Below are 27439 nucleotides of genomic sequence, written 5' to 3'. Positions count from 1 at the left end.
CCGATTTCCATGTTACAGAGTGAGAAGGACTGAAGAAATTGTCTTATTTCTGGGCATGGCCTACTCATTATTACCATTCACTACTGTTGTACACACAAAATAATCTGCAGATGCTGGGGTCAAAGCAACACTCACAACACACTGGAGGAACTCAGCAGGTCAGGCAGCATCCGTGGAAAAGATCGGAGGACGTTTCCAGCCAGAACCCATGGTGTTAGCTAGTATGATTCCCATACTCTAGGGAGTGCTTTCTACGAAGAATGATGTACAGTTTGAACACTTGCTCTTGCACACAGGTCAGATGGCTCTCAAAGGGAAGCTGAGACACTTTTATACATTTTTGAAACTATTAAAAGTTCCTTGAAAACTCAAATGCTTCATTCAGTAATCAACTGAAGAATATTATAAAGAACAGCACTTATTTGTTAGAATTATTCACAAAGTTTAATGAAATCAGCCTTCATTTGCAAGGAAATGATTTGAAGTTAACAAATTTCACGATATATGTCAGTGATATAAAATTGATTCAGATTTTGAATCTTATCAAAGTCAAAACAGCCATCTCCACATTTCCTTCCAAGTTAACCCTATTTAAGTCTGCGGCAGGGTAGTGTAGTGATTAGCATGGCGCCATACAGTACAGGCGACCTGGGTTCAATTCCTGCCACTGCCTGTAAGGAGTTTGTAAGTTTGTGGGTTTGTTGTTTGGCTCCAGTTTCCTACCGCAGTCCAAAGTCGTAATGGTCATTCGGCTAACTGGTCATTGTAAATTGTCCCATGAGTCAGCTAATGTTAAATGGGTGTTGCTGGGTGACACGGTTGAAAGGACTGGAAGGGCTTATTCTGCACTGTATTCTCAGTAACATAAAATAACACAGGCTGTTGCGACCTTTCCCAATTTCTAAACCTCTGAGTTGGAAGAGAAAGAAAGGACACCAGATGGTGATTTTCAGGTACACTGTGTCCACCAGAGTGAGCTGTATTGATATTTTAGAGAGATTTCAGGATCTTCTGTTCATCCAAATTCCAGACTGGGTAATAAATCCATTCCAGAATACCTGTTTTTAAAAAAAAAAAAAAAAAAAAATTATTCATTTATGGGATGTGGTCATCATCGGATAAACCAGCATTTATTGCCCATCCCTAGTTGCCCTTGACAAGGTGGTGATGAGCTGCCTTCTTAAACCACTGCAGTCCCTGAGGTGCGGGTACACCCACTGTGCTATTAGGGAAGGAATTCCATGATTTTAACCCAGTGACAATGAAGGAACAGCGATATGTTTCCAAGTGACTTGGAGGGGAATCTCCAAGTGGTGGTATTCCCGGGTATCTGTAGTTCCTGGCCTTCTAGATGGTAGTACGGTAGGTGTAATGAGTAATTAACAGGAAGGATGGAGGAAGAGCTGACCGCAATAATAATGACTGAGCTGAAGCCGGGGTTCAAAAAAAACCATATCAAGAATTTTGGTTGCAGAAAGAATCTCTGAACACTATTCTGCACTGTGGAAAAAGGTCAATATGTTCCTTATTGCATTTAAGACCATAAGACAAAGGAGTGAGCAGAAGTCAGCCATTCAGCCCATCGAGTCTGCTCCACCATTTTATCATGAGCTGATCCATTCTCCCATTTAGTCCCACTCCCCCACCTTCTCACCATAACCTTTGATGCCCTGGCTACTCAGATACCTATCAATCTCTGCTTTAAATACACCCAATGACTTGGCCTCCACTGCTGCCCGTGGCAACAAATTCCATAGATTCATCACTCTCTGGCGAAAATATTTCTTTGTATCTCTGTTCTGAATGGGCTCCCTTCAATCCTTAGGTCATGCCCTCTCATACTAGACTCCCCCATCATGGGAAACAACTTTGCCACATCCACTCTGTCCATGCCTTTTAACATTTGAAATGTTTCTAAGAGGTCCCCCCCATTCTTCTAAACTCCAAAGAATACAGTCCAAGAGTGGACAAATGTTTCTCACCTGTTAACCCTCTCATTCCTTGAATCATTCTAGTGAATCTTCTCTGTACCCTCTCCAACGTCAGCACATCCTTTCTTAAATAAGGAGAGCACAGTACTCCAAGTGAGGTCTCACCAGCACCTTATAGAGCCTCAACATCACATCCCTGCTCCTATACTCTACTCCTCTAGAAATGAATGCCAACATTCTTCACCACCAACTCAACCTGGCTGTTAACCTTAAGGGTGTCCTGCATGACTCACAAATCCCATTGCATCTCAGAACTTTGAATTCTTTCCCCATTTAAATAATAGTCTGCCCATTTATTTCTGCCAAAGTGCATAACCATACACTTTCCAACATTATACTTCATTTGCCACTTCTCTGCCCATTCTTCCAATCTATCCAAATCTCTCTGCAGACTCTCCATTTCCTCAGCACTACCAGCCCCTCCACCTATCTTCGTATCATCAGCAAACTTAGCCACAAAGCCATCTATTCCATAATCCAAATCGTTGATGTACAATGTAAAAAGAAGCAGCCCCAACACAGACCCCTGTGGGACACCACTGGTAACCGGCAGCCAACCAGAATAGGATCCCTTTATTCCCACTGTTTCCTGCTGATCAGCCAACACTCTATCCATGTATGTAACTTTCCCGTAATTTCATGGGCTCTTATCTTGTTAAGTAGCCTCATGTGTGGCACCTTGTCAAAGGCCTTCTGAAAATCCAAATATACAACATCCACTGCATCTCCCTTGTCTAGCCTACTGGTAATTTCCTCAAAAAATTGTAATAGGTTTGTCAGGCAGGATTTTCCTTTAAGGAAACCATGCTGAGTTCTGCCTATCTTGTCATATGCCTCTAGGTACTCTGCAACCTCATCCTTGACAATCGACCCCAACAACTTCCCAACCACCGATGTCAAGCTGAAATATTACTTAATGGAGCATGGTTTCAATGTACCCACCCAACTTCTTTCAAAGCAATGAAACAGACGGCAAATTACTGAATGAGGATCTGAGACTCCTTCAGTCTGCTGTTGAGAAATTGATAGTACAACCCGCCCATCTCATTAAAAAACACACAATGAAGTAGTGAACAGTTGGATGAATGTACATTCTACAATCGCCGATTGTATTTAATAATAACTATTTGTAGGTTTAATAGATTTGAATTTTTTTGCCATTGTTTGTCACTGCTTTGAATTTGAAGTTCCTATTTTCTTTCACTGTGCATCATAAATCAAACTTCTTTATAATGTTTATGTAATGGCCAGAAACTGAGCGGGGACGCTGGGGCGAGGTCTGGGAGCCAAGGAGGTGTAACACAAAAAAGATTGGGAAACGTTCACCCACCCAAACCAAGGCCCTCCGGTTTGAGATCGCTTCGTCACAGGGAAAAAGTTCTCGCTGTCCATTTTCCCTGTATCCCCCTCTCCCATTTCTGCTCCGCAAGGAAAACAAACCCAACACATCCCAGCTCTGGGATGTCGGAGGGTGGACCAAAAACCAGATAGAATTTTATAAGCAACACACATCAAAGTTGCTGGTGAACGTAGCAGGCCAGGCAGCATCTCTAGGAAGAGGTACAGTCGACGCTTCGGTCCGAGACCCTTCATCAGGATGCTTGAATTTCCAGCATCCGCAAAATTCCTCGTATTAGGATTTGATGAAATGAGAGAAGCACCCTGCCGAATCTTCCCTTCACCTTTCAGATTTAGTTTAATTTGACATAACATTGTTTTGGCCCCCGAAAGGCCTGCAGGTGTGCTGTCCTATCCCTCAGCACGCTAACCCCCTGCAACATCCTGGCTAATCTCCCCTACACCCTTTCCAGCGCAATCCCGGTCTGCGGGGCCGCCTGTTCATTCACCCTGTGGGCCTCAGGCAGCTCCCTGCATTTCCTCAATGAAAACACTGACACCGTGCGGTCGGGTTGGGCAACGACCAGTCGCTGCAAAGCCAATCGTGGCGCACATTTCCTTTTTTAGCAAACATGCAGATTAAGGTATGCGAATTGCCAGCAATAACTACAGAAGCTAATCAAATACTCTAAATTTGTGGCATTTGTGGTAACGGTATTCTAGGAGGAGCACATGTAAAAGTGGGAAATAGGTATTTAAAAGATTTGGTTGCCTTAAATTTGAGGGGTGTGGGTTAAGCATGCATGCAGATGGCAAAGAAAAGAAAGCATACTTACCTGGCAGGGGAGAGACCGTGATCATTAAGGCGGTTCTCCCAGGACGAGGCTATCCCATTGCACTTTGGGTGTGCTGACGCCTGCGATGTCCCCAAATGCGGGATACTCGACTGCAAAATTTGTGGTAGTGGGGGACTGCGTTCGCGCTCTCCCCTGATCTTCAATAAAGATAGAAACTGAAATTTGCGAGGTAGAGTGAGTTGGTTGCTGTACAGCCGTCGGTAGGACCTCGGTACACCAAGACGTGCATAATACAGCTACGGATCCTAGCAATCGGCGTTCAGGACTTGGAGATGGAACAGGATGATTTCGACATCATTCTGCAGCCTGAAAACTGGGTGACGGGAAAGGGTTAAAGAGTGTTACGTAACCGGCAACAATGAATATTAATCGAGACAGGTTTTATAAAAACAACCGAACATTTATTAAACACGTATAAACGATAAGAAAAAAAAGGAAAACTTTAACCGGAGAGTAACAGGTACGCAGTTGTTCACCAGCTCGCCACTCAGCTCTGGTTCTTAAAGCGTTAAATGCTGAAAACAGTTCTTAAAGCGATAACTTCCAAAGTCCAACAGGATTTACACGTTCAATTGGGAGACTTATCTAGAGAACTATTTCTTCGCCGACACACCTTTACTTCTGGTTCCGTCCACAGGATTCCCGATGCCGAAAGTAAACAACACACATAAAAGTTGCTGGTGAATGCAGCAGGCCAATCAGCATCTGTCGGAAGAGGTACAGTCGACGTTTCAGGCCGAGACCCTTCGTCAGGACTAACTGAAGGAAGAGTGAGTAAGGGATTTTAAAGTGGGAGGGGGAGGGGGAGATCCAAAATGATAGGAGAAGACAGGAGGGGGAGGGATGGAGCCAAGAGCTGGACAGGTGATTGGCAAAAGGGATACGAGAGGATCATGGGACAGGAGGTCCGGGAAGAAAGACAAGGGAGGATGGGCAAGGGGTATAGTCAGAGGGACAGAGGGAGAAAAAGGAGAGTGAGAGAAAGAATGTGTGTATAAAAATAAGTAACAGATGGGGTACGAGGGGGCCTTAGCGGAAGTTAGAGAAGTCGATGTTCATGCCATCAGGTTGGAGGCTACCCAGACGGAATATAAAGTGTTGTTCCTCCAACCTGAGTGTGGCTTCATCTTTACAGTAGAGGAGGCCGTGGATCGATATGTCAGAATGGGAATGGGATGTGGAATTAACCGAAAATAAACAGTTTAAATCAACTGACCTTAAGTTCCTTTTAGAGAGAGAGCCTTTTTGCATGAACTTATTGCGCTTTTACAAGAGTTATCTCAATGCAGCTTCTCTTCAATGAAAACTCAATAAGGTCTATCCTTTATCAAACTGCCAAACGATACCGACTTCTCTCGCTCCTTCACTTCGACGAATTCTTTACTCTCCCTTCAAAACTGTCGGAATTGAGTAAATTGGCACTTCCAGCCACAAATTCCCAGTCCAAGTAATATGGAATCTTTCAACAGAACGTACAACCGTTTTATAAATGAAACTGCGTCACAAAAACAAACGCAACAGAAACGGAGGCACAACCCATTCCACCTGAAAATCTACAAACTCAAACACCTACTACGTCACCCGGGTCGACCCTTATATAGTCACGGGGGGGGGCGGGCGGCACATGTCATCACGTGACCTCACATCGGCGGGAAAATCACATCAGGTGACCTCCAAAAGACCGTTACAGCATTTTCACACAAAAAAAACCAGATCTCCTTGAGCACTTAACAGAGCAGACAGGATTGTGTGAGGAATGTCAGGAAGAGGAGTCAGTAGAACATGTAGTTTTGTGTTGCAGGAAGTATGGGATACAGAGAGAGATGATGAGGAATAAATTAGGGGAGTTGGGGGATGCAGGAATTCACATTAAAAGGGTTGCTGGGCATGGGTGAGAGAGCACAAGTCCGGGTATTTTTAGTGTTTTTAAGGGGTACAGGGGTTTTTTTTATAGAATATGACGAATAAACAGGAATAGGATACTAGGATGGTCAAAGATGGGAGGGTGAAGTGTAGGGGTGTGTGTGTGTGTGAGTGATTGGGTGAAGGGATTTAGAATGTATGTCTAGTGCACATTCTGGAGCAGAGGGTGGCGGTAATGCACCATTAAGCTGGATGCCAACCGCAGTAAAACAAGATACAGACAGACAGACATTTAACAGAGCAGAGTACCCCTGTGGTCATTCCCCCTCAACAATAGGTATATCATTTTGGATACTGTCGGGGTGACCTAACAGTAGTCGGGTCTCTGACGGGATCCCGGATGGTGTGTGCCTCTCGGGAGCCAAAGTCCGGGATACTGTATCTCAGGTTCAGTCCTCGACATTAAGTGGGAGGGTGAACAGCCAGAAGTTGTGGTCCGTGTTAGGTACCAATGACATGGCTAGGTCGAATGACGAGGTTCTGCAAAGGGAGTGTGGTGCTAAGTTAAAGGGCAGGGCCTTCAGGGTTCTGATCTCAGGATTGCCACCCGTGCCACGTGATAGTGAGGCCAGAACTAGGAAGATTATCCAATTTAATATGTGGCTCAGGAGTTGGTGTAGGAGGTAGGGCATAACATTTTTGGATCATTAGGCTCTCTTCCAGGGGAGATGGGACCTGTACAGAAGGGATAGTTTGCACCTGAACTGGAGGGGGACTAATATCCTATTTGGAAGGTTTGATAATGCTGCACAGGGTTTAAACTAGAGTTGTAGGGGGATGGGATCCAAAGTGCTAGAACAGTTAGTGCAGAGTTTGTGGAGGCAGATGTTGGTGAGCCACAGTTAGGAATCAAGTGGTTGAGCATGGTGAGACTAGTGTCCTGAGCTGCGTCTATTTCCATGCAAGAAATATCGTAGGAAAGATGAATAATAGTGCTGAAGATCAGGTAGCTGGTTTGCAAACAGAGGCATTGTGCAGTGAGGAGAAGCTGTTGATGGGGCAAAATTACAATCAGCTGGATGAACAATGCACACAGAATGCTGGAGGAACTCAGCAGGCCAGGCAGCCTCTACAGAAAAGAGTACAGTAGATGTTTTGGGCTGAAACCCTACTAGATAAATTTTTTATTAGCAAAATATACTTTATTCATAAAATTATTTGCAAGAATAAGCCATTCAATAACCCTGCATTCTTTACAGACATTGTCAATCCTTTGTACACAGTGTAAAATAATTCTGCCCCTCTTGTGGCACCCTGAGGGTTCATTTCAGGCAATACAACCACAATTGAGGGGCTTCTCCCCACCCCCAGCCACTCCCTAAACCGTGGTCCTTCCTTCCTCGGGTGGCTTCAGTGCCAACCTTGGCACATACTCCTGCAGCCTGGAACGTGCCAGTTGGCAGAATTCTTCCACGGGGATACCACCGTTTCAGGATGACCAAGAGCATTTTTTCGCCGAGCTGATGATCTGTCAGCTTGATGTTTGTCTCCGTGTGCGTCCCTAGGAGTGGCCTGCAGATCAGAGGGTTGTCTACAACGCAGCTGCCTGCCGGGGATGAAACCTGACAGAAGCCCTTTCATCTTCTCTGCGAACCCACAGTCTTACTGATTCATTTCCACTGCAGTCCTCCCATGGGCAGGGGGTTGTGGAGATGATATTACGGGCATACAGGAGGGTTCTGACTGAGAAGGGCTCCCCTCACTGCTGGAAAGGCTAGGTTTTGGTGGTCAACAAGATGAGTATTTAGATTAGATTATGAGGACACTCAGTCCTCATTTATTGTCATTTAGAAATGCATGCATTAAAAAATGATACAATGTTCCTCCAGAAAGATATTACAGAAACACAGGACGAACCAAGACTAAAACTGACAAAACCACATAATTATAACATATCGTTACAACAGTGCAAAGCAATACTGTAATTTGATAAAGAGCAGACCATGGGCATGGTAAAAAAAAGTCTCAAAGTCCCGATAGCCCCATCATCTCACACAGACGGTAGACGGGAGAAACTCTCCCTGCCATGAATCTCCAAGCGCCGCAAACCTGCCGATACATTGGAAGCACCCGACCGCAGCCGACGCTCAGTCCGTCCGAAAGCTTTGAGCCTCCGACTAGCCCTCCGACACCAAGTACCATCCTCTGCCGAGCACTTCGACCCCGCCCCGGCTGCCGAGCAACAAGCAAAGCCGAGGACTCGGGGCCTTCTCCTCCGGAGATTCTGGATCACACAGTAGCAGCGGCAACGAAGCAGGCATTTCAGAAGTTTCACCAGATGTTCCTCCGTGCTCTCATATCTGTCTCCATCAAATCAGGATTGTGCTCGGCACCCTACTTGACAGATAACAGACATCACCACTGGAGTGGCCGCTGCGAGCTGCATCGCGCCACCATCTTCTCCTCTCCCCTGAAACCTAAAAGGGAGACAAAATCAAAAAGAGTGAACACAGGACTGGAAGAGTTGTATCTGAATGTGTGCAGTATATGGAATAAGGTAGATGAACTTGCAGCACAGTTGCAGGTTGGCAGGTATGATGGTGTTGACATCACTGAATCATGGCTGAAAGATTATAGCTGGGAGCTTGATGTCCAAGGACACACTTATATCAAAAGGACAGGCAGGAAGGCAGACGGGGAGGTGTTGCTCTGTTGGTAAAAAATGAAGTCAAATCATTAGAAAGAGATTGGAAGGTGTTGAATCATCGTGGACAGGGCTGAGGAACTGAAAGGGTAAAAAGTCCCTGGTAGGAGTTGTATACAGACCCCAAACAGTACTGAGGATGTGGCCAACAAACTACAATAGGGGATAGAAAATCAGGTTGGTGCTGGATTGCAGGAGCGGTAATTTCTTGAGAGCCCATGAGATAGCTTTTTGGAGCAGCTCGTGGCTGAGCCCATTAGGTGATCAGCTATTCTGATCTGGGTATTGTGCGATGAACCAGAATTGATAAGAGAACTTAAGGTAAAAGAACCTTCAGGGGAAAGTGATCATAATATGATTGAATTCACACTGGAATTTAAGAAGGAGAAGCTAAAGTCAGACGTATCAGTATCACAGTGGAATAATGGGAATTACAGAGGCATGAGAGAGGAGCTGGCCAGAATTGATTGGAATAGAACTCTGGGTTGATAGCAGAGCAGCAATGGCTGGAATTTCTGGAAACAATATTTACATCACAAAGAGGAAGCACTATTCTGAAGGGAAGATTACAGAACGGTGGCTAACAAGAGAAGTCAAAGCCAACATAAAAGCCAAAGAGGGGGCATAAAATTGAGCAAAAATTAGTGGGAAGTTAGAGGATTAGGAAACTTATAAAACCAACACAAGGCAACTAAAAAGTCTTTAAGAAGGTAAAGCTGGAATACAAAAGTATGCTAGCCAATCATATTAAAGAGGATACCAAAAGTTTCTTCAGATACTTAAAGCATAAAAGGGAGGTGAAAGTGGATATTAGACTGGTGGAAAACAATGCTGGAGCGGTAGTAATAGGCGACAACAAAATAGCGGATGAACTGATTAAGAATTTTGCATCAGTCTTCACAGTGAAAAACACCAGCAGTATGGTGGAAGTTCCATATGTCAGGGGGCATGAAGTGTGTGAAGTTACCATAACTAGAGAGAAGGTTCTTAGGAAAGTGAAAGGTCTGAGGTCACCTGGATCAGATGGTGTACACCCCAGAGTTCTGAAAGAGGTGGCTGAAGAGATTGTGGAGGCATTTGTAATGATCCTTCAAGAATCATTAGATTCTGCAATGGTTCCATAAAGGAGACTGGAAAATTGCAAACGTTTTACTCTCCAAGAAGGGAGAGAAGCAGAAGAAAGGAAACTATAGGCCAGTTAGTCTGACTTCAGTGGTTGGGAAGGTATTGGAGTGGATTATTAAAGATGAGGTCTCAGGGTAGTTGGAGGAACATGATAAAATAGGCCAAAGTCAGCATAGTTTCCTGAAGGGAAAATCTTGCTTGACAAATTTGTTGGAATTCTTTGAAGAAATAATAAGCGGGATGGATTAGACAAAGGAGGATCCATTGATGCTGTGTACTTGGATTTTCAGAAGGCCTTTAACAAGGTGCCACACATGAGGCTGCTTAGCAAGCTACATGACCATGGCATTACACAAAATACAAAACAGCAGCTGATTGTCAGGAGGCAAAGAGAGAGAATGAAGGGGTCTGTGTTGGGACCGATTCTTTTTACATTGTATATCAATGATCTGGATGATGGAATTGATGCAAAGTTTGCAGATGACATGAAGATAGGTGGAGGGCAGCAGTAGTAGAGAGGCGACAGAAGGACTTAGACAGATCAGGAGAATGGGGCAAAGGAATGGCAGATGGGATACAGAGTTGGGAAGTGTATGGTCGGGCACTTTGGTAAAAGAAATGAAAAGGTTGACTATTTTCTAAATGGAGAGAAAATACCAAAAAAAACTGGTGCAAAGGGACTTTGAAGTCTGTTACGTACCCCGTAACTGGGTTGCCAAACCAGCAGAAATGGACCACTCAGTTGGAGTCTGGATTACTGGAACTAAGAAAGTTTTATTAAAGAAATAAGAAACACAGTACTCTAATCAAAAGGATAATAAATGCAACAGTTCAGCAATGATAAACACACATGTACACAGCATTCGGATAACAGGATCAATCAAGCTCTATTGTCGTCTAGGGGTAAATGACCAGTTTCAAAGTGATGCAAACTTCCGTTCAATGGAGTTCAGTTCAGTTCACAGTAATCACTGCCGTGGCGATGGACAAGGGGGTGGGGGGAGGAGAGAGAGAGGGTGAAAGCGAATGAATATTCAAAACGGCTTCCACACAGACCTTCGATATTCCCCGCAGTCAGCTTTCGGGCGAGCCCTTTGTAATGTCTTCTGAGGTCACCTACTGTGACCCCTCTGTTTCAGATATGATCGTTCCTCAGCAGTGAATCCGGCACCTAGGCAAGGGCGGACACACACCAGGTTCCCGCCGATCGTACCTTTCCACCCTGTGCGTCTATGGCTTGTTCCCGCGACCAGCCCTCCAAAAACTCCCACTGACTTGTGGGAGGCGCACCGCTTCCAGGGTCTCGTTACCTCGTGGTGTCGTGTGTGTCTGCCTTAGCGAACCAGTCCCTTTTTATCCCCCTGCTGGGGTACCGCCTGTCCATCACTTCAAACAGTTCAGGGTTCAAAAAGGAGCCGATCTTGACAGTTCTCAGACCGGTGTCTCCTTCCGTTAAACTCTCTTGTCTCTTCATTAACATTTCCAAATGCTGCTCCATTGTCTTCCTTATCTCTCTTTCTCCTGAAGACAGGTGGCAGATCAACTGTTGATCCCACTGGTGCCAGCACAGGACAGTTAACATCTTAATCTATGTGTACTCTTTGTAACCCTCTTTCATCACAAGTCCTTATGTAGGATTTCATGAAGCTTATTTTGCAGGTTGAGGCAAATGTTTGGGGACCAAGTACACAGTATGTGCTGAGGTTCTACTGCTGTTACTACCAATTGTCATTGCCAGATTCTCCCCCAAGGCAGCTAGTTATACATTTTGGAGGACAATGCTGGAGCTGCTGGCGAAGACCAACATTACTCATCTGTCCATCTTGAGGATTGGTCACATTCTTGAAGGATCACAGGCCTTGCAACAGAGTAATCCCATGCTTAACCTGTGATGACAGTGAGGTGTTAACAAATCAGATCCAAAAACATGGTGTGGTGGAAATTGGAAAGAAGATAACACTGGGAAAGGGAGGATGAGGAAGGGTCATTCAGTTATATACTTTAACACCCATAAATTGATGACTTTGAAGTGCTAAAAGCAAAAGGGCAAATTTTCATGCCCATCTGCCCTGATATTGAAATAAAGTTACAGCCAATTTAAGAAGTAAAAGACTTATTCAAAGCATATAACAAGGGGGTGAGCGTTTTTTGCAGGGTGAGATGTCTGTGCACAGGCATTTTGAGCCGAAAGATCCGTTCGTGTGCTGTCCTGTGTTCAGTCTCCCATCATAAGTGAAAAGCTGACCCCCCTGCGACATCCTGGCTAATCTCCCCTGCAGCCTTTCTAGAGCAATCCCGGTCTGCGGGGTCGTCTGTTCATTCACCCCGTGGGCCTCAGGCAGCTCCCTGCATTTCCTCAAGGAAAACACTGACACCGTGCGGTCAGGTTCAGCAACGACCAGTCGCTGCAAAGCCAATCGTGGCGCACATTTCCTTTTTTAGAAAACATGCAGATTAAGGTCTGGGATTTGTCACCAGTAAACTACAGCAGTTAATCAAATAATCTAGATTTGTGGCATTTATGCTAACAGTATTTTAGGAGGAGCACGTGGAATAGTAGGAAATAGATCTTTAGAACATTTGTTTGCCTGAATATTGAGGGGTGTGGGTTAAGCATGCACGTGGATGGCAGAGAAGAAAAAGCATACTTACCTGGCAGGGGAGAGACCGTGATCATTAAGGCGGTTCTCCCAGGACGAGGCTATCCCATTGCACTTCGGGTGTGCTGACGCCTGCGATGTCCCCAAATGCGGGATACTCGACTGCAAAATTTGTGGTAGTGGGGGACTGCGTTCGCGCTCTCCCCTGATTTCTAATCTAAAGACAGAGATTCCCCTGTTAAGAGTTTTCTGCAAGTTGTGTACAGTCTTCCCGTACTCAGTGCGTGTATTGACAACCGATGGTTCACTTCGTACGTCTCGCTGCTTCCAGACCCACTCCCTTGTAAGGTTACAAAAATACTGGGGGCCCTGCTGATGGGTCTCGGCGGCGACTTACCTTCTCCCATCCGTTTTCTCCAAACAAAATACACTTGAGAAAATTATTTACGACAAACCATTCAATAACTCTGAATTCATGACTATTTCATTCTGTACAGTTTTCAAATTTTACTCACTCACGTGGCACTCTGCTACTTCATCTTCTATAACACAACCGTAGTTGAGGGGTTTATTCCGCGCCACCCAACCACTCCCACTCGCAGCGGAGAAGAACCCGAAAGAAACATTCATCGGATATTTTTTCCAACTTTCAGACCCAAGGCGATATTTCCTCCCTTAATATCCACATCCAGGAATCATAATCTCAAGATTACAACTCCTTCGGGACAGAGTTGAAAACTCCAGATCAAGGGTCTGTCTAATCCGAAACGTCGACTGTCCGTTTCCCTCTGCAGATGATGACTTCAGCCGGCACTTAACGTATGTTGGTGCCGATCATAGCATCTTTTGTCCCTTGGAGTATTTTTTCCACCCCGTATTCAATCCTCCACGTTCTATTGTGGAGGGCAGAGGAAGTTCACTATCTAAGGGAGACAGTTTTAAATACCACAGGCGCCAATCAACACGGCGTTGATGCAGGAATATCTCACTGTGGTAAAATAGTTTAACTTGGTCCTCGGGCCAAGAGATAAAGTCCATGAGCAGGATACTTGTTGCCAGTGGATTTGATGAGTTTCTGCTTACAGTCTGCTGTTGGTCCACTGTTCATTTCCCAACATAGATACTGCCTGACTTTCAAGGAAGAGGTACAGGAGCCAGAAGACACACACCCAACTTTTCAGGAACAACTTCTTCCTCCCTGCCATCAGAATTCTGACCTCAAGCCCACTAACTCACAATATTTTGCTGCCATTCTGCAATAATTATTTCATTTATTTTATATGTATTTCTTATCGTATTTTATACAAAGTTTTAAAAATTATAATGTATTGCAATGTTCTGCTGCCACAAAACAAAAAATTCACAACATATATCGGTGGTATAAATAAAGTGTATCTAGAGTTGGTGGTATCACTCCAGTGCCTTGAAGACCTGCTGCAGGTTGTCCTTGGCTGATAAAGTTCCTTTACATCCTGACATGATACGATGTTGGTGATGCACAGAAACGCCAACAATTGTGCGGAGAGCAGCTGGGAAATGGCCCTTCCACCCAACTTGTCCAAGCCCCACACAGCATCCTCCCGGCTAGTCCCAGTTGCCCGCAACCTGTCAATCACCTCCCCTCCATGTACCTGTCCAAACCCACACCTCAAAACTCAGCCTGCTGCCAATACCAATCGTCGTTCCCAGCATATGGGATTCTCTCCCAAGGCAGCGAATTAAGCTGTTTTTGGGGACAATGCAGGAGCTACTGGCGAAGGGCAACATCACTAGATCTGTCAACTTTGGGGACTGGTCACCTTCTTGAAGAACCAAAAGCCTTCTGGTAAAGTAATGCCAAACTGCAGCTGTGAGAGTGGGGAAGTGTTGACAAAAGAGATCCAGAAAGAAGGTGTGCTGGAAATTAGAAGGAAGATCTCCCTAGGAAAGGGAGGAAGAGGAGGGAACATTTATTGAGATACAGTGATACAACAAAATGGCAAGTTTTCTTTCTCTGATGATGAAATATAATTACACCCAATTTTTAAAAAATTTAAAGATTTATTAAAAACATGTTACAAGATAACTAAAACTGTACAAAGTTTACATTCCAAAACAGATGACATTAAAAAAAAATAAAGCAACCCAATACAGAAAACCAGATTAAAGGAATTGAATAGACCCAGTTATCAGTGCTAACAATTAGTACATCACAGCCAGATTCAGGACATTGACATGACCCCGTGGTGTTACAGTGAAGACTATTCCCAAGTGCCAACATCAGCATCAGACCCACTGAAGTGTCGAGAGAGCTCAAACCGTGCAAGCCCCAGACAGTCACATTTACAGTCCTTTAATCCACCTCCTCAATAGCTGGTCCGGCAGAACTGGCAGTCCCAGCCTGTGCCCTGCACGATTCCCCTGTGGCTGCTCCTTGGTACAGTTTAGCAATGATGGGATTGCTGAGTTCTTCCAGCTCTTTCTGCTTGTGCTCAAACTCCTCCTTCTCTGCCATCTGATTCTTCTCCAGCCAGGATATTGTTTCATTGCACAGGTCAATGACTTTCCTCTTGTCCTCAGCACTGATCTTCCCAGCCATCTTCTCATCCTACACAGAGCCCTTCAAGTCATTTATTATCCTTAGGATGACTTCAGATTTACTTCCACGTAAAAATTCAGTGCGCACATGTTGTCGTTGTGCAGTACAAGTCTTTGCTCACACTGGTCATTACAAATTAGGGGGAACGTTGAGTTGAGGTGCTGAACAAAATGTTTCCCCCAATTCAAATGCTAGATGTTGTGACAGCCCCTGTCTCCACGATCTCAGAGGACCTGCCCTGGACCTTTCATATAAATCTAATTGTAAAGAAAGTTTCTACTTCCTTAGGAGTCCGCAGAGATTTGTCTTGTTATCAAAAACCTTGACAAACTTCTATAGATGTGTAGTGGGAAGTGTGTTGAGTATGCATCATGGCCTGATATGGGAACACCAATGCCTTTGAATGGAAAATTAGAATTAGAATCAGAATCAGGTTTATTATCACAGGTAAGTGTTGTGAAATTCGTTAACTTAGTAGCGGCAGTTCAATGCAATACATAATATAGAAAATAAATACATAGGTAAATCAATTACAGTAAGTCTATATATATGTATTTAATAGTTCAAAAATAGTGCAAAACAGAAATTATATATATAAATGGTGTAGTGTTCATGGGTTCCATGACCATTTACAGATCAGATGGCAGTGGGGAAGAAGCTGTTCCTGAATTGCTGATAATAAATTTTACTTTGAACTTTGAACGTTTCCAGATTCCAACCACCCTCTGGGAGATGAAGTTCACTCTCAGGCCCCACTAACCCTCGTTCCTAAACTCTGGTTTGAACTCAGCTGTCCACTGGGTAAACAATGACCCTGTCCACGCTACCTGGGCCTCTCTCTCCCAGTTATGATCACCTTTACCCTCCCCAAAGAAAACAAATCTAACCTGACCCATCCCTGGATTTCTGCCAATTGTCCGGGGATGAAGGCAAAACCCAATACAGTAGCTTGAAAATTGATGAGAAACACGTATAGATGAAATTAAGAACACAAAATACTCTGCAGATGCTGGGGTCAAAGCAACACTCACAACACGCTGGAGGAACTCAGCAGGTCGGGCAGCATCCGTGGAAACGATCAGTCAACGTTTCGGGCCGGAACCCTTCGTCAGGACTGAAGGGGGAAGGGGCAGAGGCCCTATAAGGAAGGTGGGGGGAGGGTGGGAAGGAGAAGGCTAGTAGGTTCCAGGTGAAAAACCAGTAAGGGGAAAGATAAAGGGGTGGGGGAGGGGAAGCAGGGTGGTGATAGGCAAAAAAGGTGAAGAAGGAATAGGGGAAAACACAATGGGTAATAGAAGGAGGCGGAACCAAGAGGGAGGTGATAGGCAGCTGGGGGGGGGGGGGGAGAGTGAAATAGGGATAGAGGAAGGGAATTACCAGAAGTTGGAGAATTCAATGGTCATATAAAGGGGCTGGAGACTACCTAGACGGTATATGAGGTGTTGCTCCTCCAACCTGAGTTTAGCCTCATCATGGCGGTAGAGGAGGCCATGTATGGACAGATACGGTGCAGTTTAAGAGCGTTTTAAATAAGAACATGACCGGGTATGAAGAGATAGGGATCGTGTGGAGGCAGAAGGGATATAATTTTATTTGGCATAACGTTGTGTACAGGCATTTTCGGCCGAAAAACCTGCTCGTGTGTTGTCCTGTGTTCACTCTCCCTTCATAAGTGAAAAGCTAACACTTGTGCTTACAGGGATAAGTGCCGGGTGGGAGATCCGTGGGGAGGGACGTGTGGATCAGGGATTCACGGAGGGACCGATCCCTGCGGAAGGCAGAGAGGGATGGAGAGGGAAACATGTGAAATTAAGAGATTTTCTCCGAATAGAAATATCAAATACTTGCATTTTTATGATGAGGGAGTTAGTTTATGATCAGGGAGCTGCATGGCGTGGTGGTGGAAGCAGATATGGTGCAGTTTTAAATAAGAACTTGCCGGGTATGAAGAGATAAGGATCGTGCGGCGGCCGAAGGGATTTAATTTTATTTGGCATAACGTTGTGTACAGGCATTTTGGGCCGAAACCCTGCTGGTCTGTTCAGTCTCCACTCATAAGTAAAAAGCTAACAGCCCTGCAACATCCTGGCTAATCTCCCCTTCAGCCTCAACGCAATCCCGGTCTGTGGGGCCGGGGACGGGGCCGCCCGTTCATTCACCCTGTGGGCCTCAGGCAGCTCCCTGCATTTCCTCAAGGAAAACACTGGCACCGTGCGGTCGGGTTCGGCAACGACCAGTCGCTGCAAAACCAATCGTGGCGCACATTTCCTTTTTTGGAAAAAATGCAGATTAAGGTCTTGGAATTGTCAGCACTAAACTACAGCAGCTAATCAAATAATCTAGATTTAGGGCATTTGTGGTAACGGTATTCTAGGAGGTTCGTTCCTAAAAGTAGGAAATATATCTTCAAAATATTTGGGTGGCCATAAGTACGGATATGTACAGACCGCAATGGAAACGTATGTAAAGGATGGAAAGTTATTGAATGGTTTATTGTATATATAATTTATTTTTGTATAAAGTATATTTTAAAATAAAAAGAATTCTGCATGTTCTATTGTAGAGGGCAGAGGCAGTTCACTATTTAAGGGAGACAGTTTTGAATACCAGAGGCGGCAATCCACACGGCGTTAATACAGAAATATCTGACACTGGTAAAATAGTTTAACTTGGTCCTCAGGGCAGGAGATAAAGTCCATGAGCAGGGTACTTGTTGCCAGTGGATTTGATGAGTTTCTGCTTACAGTCTGCTGTTGGTCCACTGTTCATTTCCCAACATAGATACTGCCTGACTTTCAAGGAGGAGATACAGGAGCCAGAAGACACACCCAACTTTTCAAGAAAAACTTCTTCCCCTCTGCCATCGGAATTCTAATCTCAAGCCCACTAAGACACAGTATTTTGCCGCCATTCTGCAATAATTATTTAATTTATTTTATATGTATTTCTTATCGTATTTTATATATAGTTTTAGAAATTACAATGTATTGCAATGTTCTGCTGCCACTAAACAACAAAATTCACAACATATATCAGTGTATCAAATAGTGTATGTGTGTGTTGGGTGTGTCCAGTATTGGTGGTATCACTTCAGTGCATTGAAGACCTGCTTCAGGTTGTCCTTGGCTGATAAAGTTCTTTTACATCCTGACATGATACGATGTTGGTGATGCCAACAGTTGTGCGGAGAGCAGCTGGGAAAAGGCCCTTCCACCCAACTTGTCCAAGCCCCACAACAGCATCCTCCCGGCTAGTTCCAGTTGCCCGCAACCTGTCAATCACCTCCCCTCCATGTACCTGTCCAAACACACACCTCAAAACTGAGCCTGCTGCCAATACTAATCGTTCCCAGTATATGGGATTCTCTCCCAAGGCAGCTAATTAAGCCGTTTTTGGTGACAATGCCAGATCTCCTGGCAAAAGCCTTCTGGTAAGCTGCACCAAGAGTCATGGTTTTTGACTTCTCCAGTGTGTTCAACACAATCCACCCTGCTCTGCTGGGGGAGAAGCTGACAGCGATGCAGGTGGATGCTTTCCTGGTGTCATGGATTCTTGATTACCTGACTAGCAGACCACAGTACATGTGCTGGCAACGCTATGTGTCCGACAGAGTGATCAGCAGCACTGGGGCTCCACAGGGGACTGTCTTATCTCCCTTTCTCTTCACCATTTACACCTCAGACTTCAACTACTGCACAGAGTCTTGTCATCTTCAGAAGTTTTCTGATGACTCTGTCATAGTTGGATGCATCAGCAAGGGAGATGAGGCTGAGTACAGGGCTACGGTAGGAAACTTTGTCACATGGTGTGAGCAGAATTATCTGCAGCTTAATGTGAAAAAGACTAAGGAGCTGGTGGTAGACCTGAGGAGAGCTAAGGTACCGGTGACCCCTGTTTCCATCCAGGGGGTCAGTGTGGACATGGTGGAGGATTCCAAATACCTGGATTTACGAATTGACAATAAACTGGACTGGTCAAAGAACACTGAGGCTGTCTACAAGAAGGTTCAGAGCCGTCTCTATTTCCTGAGGAGACTGAGGTCCTTTAACATCTGCCGGATGATGCTGAGGATGTTCTACGAGTCTGTGGTGGCCAGTGCTATCATGTTTGCTGTTGTGTGCTGGGGCAGTAGGCCGAGGGTAGCAGACACCAACAGAATCAACAAACTCATTCGTAAGGCCAATGATGTTGTGGGGATGGAACTGGACTCTCTGATGGTGGTGTCTGAGAAGAGGATGCTGTCCAGGTTGCATGCCATCTTGGACAATGTCTCCCATCCAGTACATAATGTACTGGTTGGGCACAGGAGTACATTCAGCCAAAGACTCATTCCACCGAGATGCAACACAGAGTGTCATAGGAAGTCATTGCTGCCTGTGGCCACCAAACTTTAGAACTCCTCCCTTGGAGTTTCGGACACCCTGAGCCAATAGGCTAGTCCTGGACTTATTTCCTGGCATAATTTACATATTACTATTTAACTATTTATAGCTTTATTACTATTTAATTATTTATGGTGCGACTGTAACGAAAACCAATTTCTCCCAGGATCAATAAAGTGTGACTATGACTATCACCTGTGAGAGCGGGGAAGTGTTGACAAGAGAGATCCAGAAAGAAGGTGTGCTGGAAATTAGAAGGAAGATATCCCTGGGAAAGGGAGGAAGAGGAGGGAACATTTATTGAGATACAGTGATACTTTAAGACCTATAAATTGTTGACTTCATGTATTTGAAAACAAAATGGCAAGTTTTCCTTCCCTGGTGATGAAATATAATTACACCCAATTTTTTTAAAAAATAAAAGATTTATTAAAAGCATTTTACAAGATACTTAAGACTGTACAAAGTTTACATTCCAAAACAGATGACTTTAAAAAAAATAAAGTAACCCAATACAGAAAGCCCGATCAAAGGAATTGAATAGACCTAGTTACCAGTGTTTACAAACACAGCCAGATTCAGGACATTGACATAACCCCGTGGTGTTACAGTGAAGACTATTCCCAAGTGCCAACATCAGCATCAGACCCACTGAAGTGTCGAGAGAGCTCAAACCGTGCAAGCCCCAGACAGTCACATTTACAGTCCTTTAATCCACCTCCTCAATAGCTGGTCCGGCAGAACTGGCAGTCCCAGCCTGTGCCCTGCACGATTCCCCTGTGGCTGCTCCTTGGTACAGTTTAGCAATGATGGGATTGCTGAGTTCTTCCAGCTCTTTCTGCTTGTGCTCAAACTCCTCCTTCTCTGCCATCTGATTCTTCTCCAGCCAGGATATTGTCTCGTTGCACAGGTCAATGACTTTCCTCTTGTCCTCAGCACTGATCTTTCCGGCCATCTTCTCATCCTCCACAGAGCCCTTCATGTTGAAGGCATAGGACTCCAGGGAGTTCTTGGCTGCAATCTTCTGCCGCTGCATTTCATCCTCATTCTTGTACTTCTCTGCATCTTGCACCATCCTGTCAATTTCCTCCTTACTCAGCCTGCCCTTGTCGTTGGTGATGGTGATCTTGTTTGTTTTCCCAGTGCTCTTGTCAACAGCAGAGACATTGAGAATGCCATTGGCGTCAATATCGAAGGTCACCTCAATCTGGGGTATGCCACGAGGAGCGGGAGGGATGCCACTCAACTCAAACTTGCCCAGAAGGTTGTTGTCCTTGGTCATGGCTCTCTCGCCTTCAAACACCTGAATAAGGACCCCAGGCTGGTTATCAGAGTAGGTGCTGAAGATCTGGGTCTGCTTGGTGGGGATGGTGGTGTTACGCTCGATAAGGGTGGTCATGACTCCACCTGCCGTCTCCAGCCCCAATGACAGAGCAGCAACATCCAGGAGTAGCAGATCCTGAACATTCTCCGACTTGTCGCCCATCAGAATGGCTGCCTGGACAGCTGCCCCATAGGCCACGGCCTCGTCGGGGTTGATGCTCTTGTTCAGCTCTCTACCGTTGAAGAAATCTTGCAGCAGCTTCTGGATCTTGGGGATTCGGGTGGAGCCTCCGACCAGGACAGTTTCATGGATCTGGGATTTGTCCAGCTTGGCATCTCTCAGGGCTTTCTCCACTGGCTCCAGAGTGCCCCTGAACAGGTCAGAGTTCAGCTCCTCAAAGCGAGCCCTTGTGATAGAGGTGTAGAAATCAACACCCTCAAACAGAGAGTCAATCTCAATACTGGCTTGGGTGCTGGAAGACAGCGTTCTCTTTGCTCTCTCACAGGCCGTCCGCAGCCTCCTCACCGCTCTCTTGTTCTGGCTGATGTCTTTCTTGTATTTCCGCTTGAACTCCTCAATGAAGTGATTGACCATGCGGTTGTCAAAGTCCTCTCCTCCCAGGTGGGTATCTCCAGCTGTTGATTTCACTTCAAAGATACCATCATCGATGGAGAGAATGGACACATCGAAGGTGCCACCACCCAGGTCAAAGATGAGAACATTACGCTCCCCTTTGCCTTTCTTGTCCAGACCATAGGCAATGGCAGCTGCTGTTGGCTCATTGATGACACGCAGGACATTGAGACCAGCTATCACACCAGCATCTTTGGTTGCCTGGCGTTGGGAGTCATTGAAGTAAGCAGGAACAGTGATGACAGCGTTGGTGACTCTGCAGCCAAGGTAAGCCTCAGCAATTTCCTTCATCTTGGTCAGCACCATGGAGGAGATTTCCTCTGGGTCAAAGGTCTTGTTCTCCCCCTTGTACTCCACCTTCACCTTTGGCTTCCCCGCATCACTCACCACCTGGAAGGGCCAGTGCTTCATGTCAGACTGCACCGTCGGGTCGTCAAACCTTCTCCCGATGAGCCGCTTGGCATCAAAGATGGTGTTGGTGGGGTTCATCGCCACCTGGTTCTTGGCTGCATCACCGATGAGCCTCTCGGTGTCGTTGAAGGCCACATAGCTGGGGGTGGTGCGGTTGCCCTGGTCGTTGGCGATGATCTCCACCTTGCCATGTTGGAAGACCCCCACACAGGAGTAGGTGGTGCCCAGGTCGATACCGATGGCTGTCCCCGTTGGTGCAGACATCTGTGTTTCTGACGAAAGCTCCGACGTTCTGTATTGAAATACCAGAAGGAATTCCTTGCTTCTCCAAGCAGATCGTTACTGCCTGGTCCGCTGCTCCGGACCTTAATATCGTCCCAGCGCAGCTATGTGGGCGGTACTTTGTTCTTGAGGGACGACCAGCTAAACCAATGAAAACGCCGGCGAGTGACTCACCGCCGAAGGCTGGAGAAGGTTCCGAGGCGGCGGCCAATCACAGCGCGGCTAGTCCGAGACTTGCCGGGACTTCGGGAAAATTCTGGTAATAGCGAGAAAGATCTGGTGCAGTCAAGGAGGTTCTGGCTGAAAACCGAGTCATTTGGGAACCCTTTGAAACACTTCTTAAACTATACGAAACCAGCAATTTCTTCCGAAAGTTCCCTACACGCAAGAAAAAAACTCAAGCACCTTCTGGGGAGAGAATTCTCTGGCCTTAAGGGACGAAGCCAGCAAACAAGGATCGACAGCTCTGGTTAATATCGGCAGGACGAAATTAGTAACAGAGTACTTAAAGGAAGTATAGAACTGAAAGTCAGAGTTTATGACATTAAGTTTTGACAAAAGGACTTTTGCGGTGTTTGTGACCAAAACAGGACATGACACGGAGTTAAAAAAGTATTATCAGACTGACAGAAGTGATGGTGAAGTTTGCGCGAGAAGTTTTTTTTTGTTTTGGTCTAAATATACAGGTTCAAATGTCATAATTACTCCTTTTGCAGCCCTAGCATAGTACATTGCTAAGGGAAGGTGACTTAAACAAGTTAAAATAAATTATCCGTAACGCAGCGATGTTAGTGTTGTCAGATTCTGCCAGACTCTGCACCAGATCTACCTCGCCACCTCCAGAATTTTCGCGAAGTCCCGGCGGCTTGCGGGCTCTCAGCGATACTCCCCGTGTAGTGTCGGTTATGAAACTGTCATAAGGGCGGTGGCTAGGAACGGACCCAAGTGCAAGACACAGACACTGAAGTACTAGGGACAGGACTAGGATACAGGGCGATGGCAAGGACATGGACAGGAAAACTGGGAACCCGGAACAGGACAGGACAAGAGAGCTACGAGCCCGAGCTTGGACTCCGAGCCAGAGACTGGACAAGGTCTTACCTCTGGCTCGGACCCTAGAACTAGGCAAGGACGAGGCTTGGCAGCCAGGCAGGACGAGGCAGAAATCTACAGGCTTGCAGCTTGAAGCTAGAGGCTAGATACTTGGCTTGGCTTGGCAAGAGGCTAGAGGCTAGAGGCTGGAGTCTTCAGGCTAGAGGCTAGGCAGGATAGGAGGCGAGGCTGGAGGCAGGAGACCTGAGGTGAGGCTGGAGGCAGGAGACTTGAGGCAAAGCGAGGCTGAGGCTGGAGGCAGGATCTTGAGGCGAGGCGAGGTTGAGGATGAGGCTGGAGGCCGGAGACTTGAGACTTGAGGCGAGGCTGGAGGTGGGAGGCAGGAGACTTGAAGTGAGGCGCGGCAGGAGGCTGGAAACTTGAGGCGAGGCTTGGCAGGCTCCTCCTGGGCAGGGCACGGATCACCACCCGACAGAGGCAAGGGACAGGAAGGGACAGAACCAACCCCAGGTAACGGCAGAGGAAAGGATCTAGGAACAGGGTGGCTCCAGGACCTGACAGCAAGAAAAGGCAAGGCTACTGGCAGAGCAAGGCAAGACGAGAACTTCAGGTGAGGCGAGAGTTACCGGCAAAATAAGGCAGGACTTCTGGCAAAGCAAGGCGAGACAGAACTTCAGGCGAGGCGAGAGTTACCAGCAAGACAAGGCAAGGCTTCAGGCGAGAAAACAGAAGGCAGGGGAAGGGATACAAGGAGTAAGGACAGGAACAATCCAGCAACCGCGCCCTGGTCTCTGGAGGTATTTATGCAGCGAGCCCCAACAAGCATCAGCTACCTCAATTAGCTCAACAAGAACAGAAACAGGGTAGATAGAACAACCTGGAGCAAGGGTCGATGGACCGGACCGTGAACCGGAATACGGACTTCATGGACCTGGCTATAACAGAAACAAACATCGAGAGTGTGTGTGATGTGGGGATAATGTTATTGTTCATATTTATGTAATGACAATTTACGATGGAAAGCATTTATGTAATTTGTTTATGGGATTAAAAAAATTACCCGATGACTTTTTAGTGACTTTCTATCGAGGTTGACAGCGCTGAACTCTGCCTCACATCTGCCCCCGAGCCTTTTTCTTTCTTTAGTCGTGGATTGGCCACCATACAGCATGACATTGTAAGATTGAGTGGCAATCTTAGATACCTGGCGACAGTGCAGAAAATAATTAATGAAGGTAAAATCAGCATGTACATTTATGAATGGTGTAAAAGGCAGCAGAGATTAATTGGCCAGAGCATTAATTTTATTTTATATCAATTTCATGCCTGTGGTGTTGGCAAGCTTTAGAGTTTAGTTTGGCTCAATGGTGAGATGTGGTCCTGGAGGATACAGAAGTCTTGTGGAGGTTGTGGATAATGTCCATATTAGTTATTTATGGCATCCGTTCGTCTTGTGGGACCATGGATCTGCGCCTGGAAAGTTTTCACTCAGGCCTGGACAAGGTTGTATGGAAGACCAGCAGTTGCCCATACTGCAAGTCTCTCCTCTCCATGGCACCGATGTTGTCTCGGTGGTAACATCGATGCCTCAGCTGGGGCTCGAATTCATGACCTTCAGATCGCTAGTCGAATGCCTTAACCACTTGGCCACTATATTAGTGATATTGCATTAATATGTTGACCCGCTGCTGGAGGTTCCCTTGGGCCAGGGGTGTAAGGCGCTAGGATCAGCTCCGGATCAGAATCGGGTCTGTCACAGTCAGACACTCAGTGGCCACTTTACTAGGTACAGCTGTGTGTCTGCTGGTTAATGCAAACAACTAAACAGCCAATCCTTTGTGTCTGCAGGTTATGCAAACAACTGAACAGCCAATCCCGTGTTTCTGCTGGTTAATGCAAACAACTAAACAGCCAATCATGTGGCAGCAGCTCAGTGCATAATAGCATGCAGACATGGTCAAGTTGTTGTTCAGAACAAACAATGGGTTGAGGAAGAAATGTGATTTTTACTGTGGAATGACTGTTGGTGCCAGGCAGGGTGGTTTGAGTATCTCAAAAACTACTGATCTCTGGGACTTTTGTTTGCAACGTTCTCTAAAGTTTACAGAGAATGGTGAGTAAAACAAAAATCCTGCCGTGAGCGAAAATGCCTTGTTGTTGAGAGTGGTCGGAGGAGAACGGTCAGACTGGTTCTGGACGACAGGAAGGTGACAGTAACTCAAGTAACCATGTGGTACAACAGTGGTGTGCAGAAGAGCGTCTGAATGAACAGCATGGAGAACATTCAAATGGACCTGCTGGAGCACAGACGCACTCTAAGACAGCACTTTATTACAGTAAGTATATAGATATGCATATTAAACAGTTAAATTAAGATACGTAGTGTAACTGCACAAATTTTAAAAAAAGCAGTGAGGTAGTGTTCATAGCTTGTTGATCAGGACTGTGGGAATGGTGATGTTAAATATTGATGGTGACAACAAACAGCATCCTGTCCAGTTGGTCTAAGGTCGTGTGAAGAGCGGGTTCATTTGAAATGGAATGGCTTAATGAAACAGTTAAAAAAGCTACACTGAAATCTCGTGAGTTTGGAACGTGCAGTTTCTGCTCATCTCCATCGGAAATTGAATTTTTGAATTGAATTGAATGATCTTTATTGTCATTATACATAGGTACAATGAAACTCTGTTTCTCAGGCAATTAAATAAAGCCGTAGATAAAAACAAGACAGTAATAGAAAAACAGTATTAAATGGATAAGTAACAGAAAATAAATCTTCTCCCCTGAATCTTGAAGTGAATGTGCCCCAGTTCTAGTCTTACCTACTTAAGAATGTATCAATAATTGTAGTTTTATACATATAAAAAAATGGAAAAGGTTACATGTGTGAAAAAAGTACATGATATTTGTGAATTCCTTATCCAAATAAAAATAAAATTAAAAAAAAGAAACTAGTTTCCCACTTTTATCTTATCTATCCCTTTCAAAATTTTGTATGTTTCTATAAGATTCCCTCTCATTCTTCTGAATTCCAGAGAGTATAGTCCCAGGCGACCCAATCTCTCCTGGTAGGTTAACCCTTTCATCCATGGAATCAACCTGATGAACCTCCTCTGCACTGCCTCCAAAGCCAGTATATCCTTCCTCAAGTATGGAGACCAGAACTGCACACAGTACCCTGTATAGTTGCAGTATCATCTCCCTGCTCTTGAATTCAATCCCTCTAGCAATGAAGGCCAACATTCTGTTCGCCTTCTTCCTAACCTGTTGTACCTGCAAGCCAACTTTTTGCAATTCATGTACAAGCACTCCCAAGTCCCTCTGCACAACAGCATGTTGCAATCTTTCACCGTTTAAATAATAATCTGCTCTTCTATTATTCCTTCCAAAGTGGATGATTTCTCATTTACCAAAGTTGTATTCCATCTGCTAGACCTTGTCCCACTCACTTAACCTATCTATATCCCTCTGCAGACTCTCCATATCCTCTGTACAATTTACTTTTCCACTCAGTCTAGTGTCATCAGCAGATTTTGCTACACTACACTCAGTCCCCTCTTCCAAATCATCAATGTAAATGGTAAACAGTTGCGGGCCCAGCACTGACCCCTGCGGCACCCCACTCACCACTGACTGCCAACCGGAGAAGATCCCATTTACGCCAACTCTCTGCCTTATATCTGTTAACCAATCCACTATCCATGCCAATACACTTCCTCCGACTCCATGGATCCGTATCTTAATTAACCTTATTGAACAGCTTCTGGAAATCCAAGAATATAACATCCACCTGTTCCCCTCTATTCACTGCACTAATTATGACTTTATTATAATCAATATAACAGAGTCCTTAAATGAGTGTAGATATCCCCTTTTGTTCAAGAGCCTGATGGTTGGGGGGTAGTAACTGTTCAGGAACCCGGTGGTGTGAATCCTGAGGCACTTTTACCTCACCTGATGGCAGCAGCAAGTAAAGAGCATGGCCTGGGAGGTTTCTGGGTGTTTTCTCAATCTTCACCTACAAGATACACTTTTAAAGGAATTGCAAACACCTGTGGAAATGAAGCTGTTGCTTTCAGACCAGTGAATAAAGTGAGATGCTGTCTAGACACGTTACACTGCAGGCAATCATAAACACGTATGAGGCATTGATTGTATATTTTGAGGACGATATTTCCGAAGAAATATTGTCACAAAAAGTTGATAAGCAGTGAATAAAAATAGCTTTAGAGGTGTTAAATGATGTCTTTGAAGAAGAGGCTGCACTGTTGAAGACTGCAAAGGAGTGTCTTAATGAC

General features: G+C 45.4%; 1 protein-coding gene, 2 long non-coding RNA genes and 2 other non-coding genes across 7 annotated transcripts; 3 read left to right on the top strand and 2 right to left on the bottom strand.

The window, feature by feature from the left end:
- Positions 1-431: 431 nt before the first annotated feature.
- LOC140198234 (uncharacterized) lies at positions 432-5740 on the bottom strand. Of its 3 annotated transcripts, XR_011886144.1 has the most exons (4): positions 5403-5740; positions 4800-4891; positions 4166-4499; positions 432-1058 (listed from the first exon to the last, which is right to left on the bottom strand). It is a non-coding gene; the product is annotated as an uncharacterized lncRNA (long non-coding RNA). The 3 variants fall into 3 exon arrangements; XR_011886145.1 differs by lacking the exon at positions 4800-4891; XR_011886143.1 differs by lacking the exon at positions 5403-5740 and having other exon boundaries at positions 4800-4940.
- LOC140198507 (U1 spliceosomal RNA) lies at positions 4158-4321 on the top strand. The gene has a single exon (XR_011886175.1). It is a non-coding gene; the product is annotated as a U1 spliceosomal RNA (small nuclear RNA).
- LOC140198235 (uncharacterized) lies at positions 4172-18400 on the top strand. Its single transcript, XR_011886146.1, has 3 exons — positions 4172-4646; positions 4824-4956; positions 17838-18400. It is a non-coding gene; the product is annotated as an uncharacterized lncRNA (long non-coding RNA).
- LOC140198506 (U1 spliceosomal RNA) lies at positions 12523-12686 on the top strand. The gene has a single exon (XR_011886174.1). It is a non-coding gene; the product is annotated as a U1 spliceosomal RNA (small nuclear RNA).
- A 1289-nt stretch (positions 18401-19689) lies between the features above and the next one.
- Positions 19690-22161, bottom strand: LOC140198233 (heat shock cognate 71 kDa protein-like). The gene has a single exon (XM_072259279.1). It carries the CDS (start codon positions 22068-22070, stop codon positions 20148-20150), a length of 1923 nt encoding a protein of 640 aa, XP_072115380.1. The 5' UTR covers positions 22071-22161; the 3' UTR covers positions 19690-20147.
- Between the last annotated feature and the right edge of the window lie 5278 nt (positions 22162-27439).

The sequence above is a fragment of the Mobula birostris genome, chromosome 5, assembly GCF_030028105.1.
Source record: "Mobula birostris isolate sMobBir1 chromosome 5, sMobBir1.hap1, whole genome shotgun sequence".
Taxonomy (NCBI): domain Eukaryota; kingdom Metazoa; phylum Chordata; class Chondrichthyes; order Myliobatiformes; family Myliobatidae; genus Mobula; species Mobula birostris.
Note: the sequence above shows the minus strand (reverse complement) of the source record. Positions and strands in the feature narration are given on the sequence as shown.

Bases quoted from the DNA above. Each gene is read 5' to 3' on its own strand.
- LOC140198233 (XM_072259279.1), bottom strand. From the start codon at position 22,070: ATGTCTGCACCAACGGGGACAGCCATCGGTATCGACCTGGGCACCACC.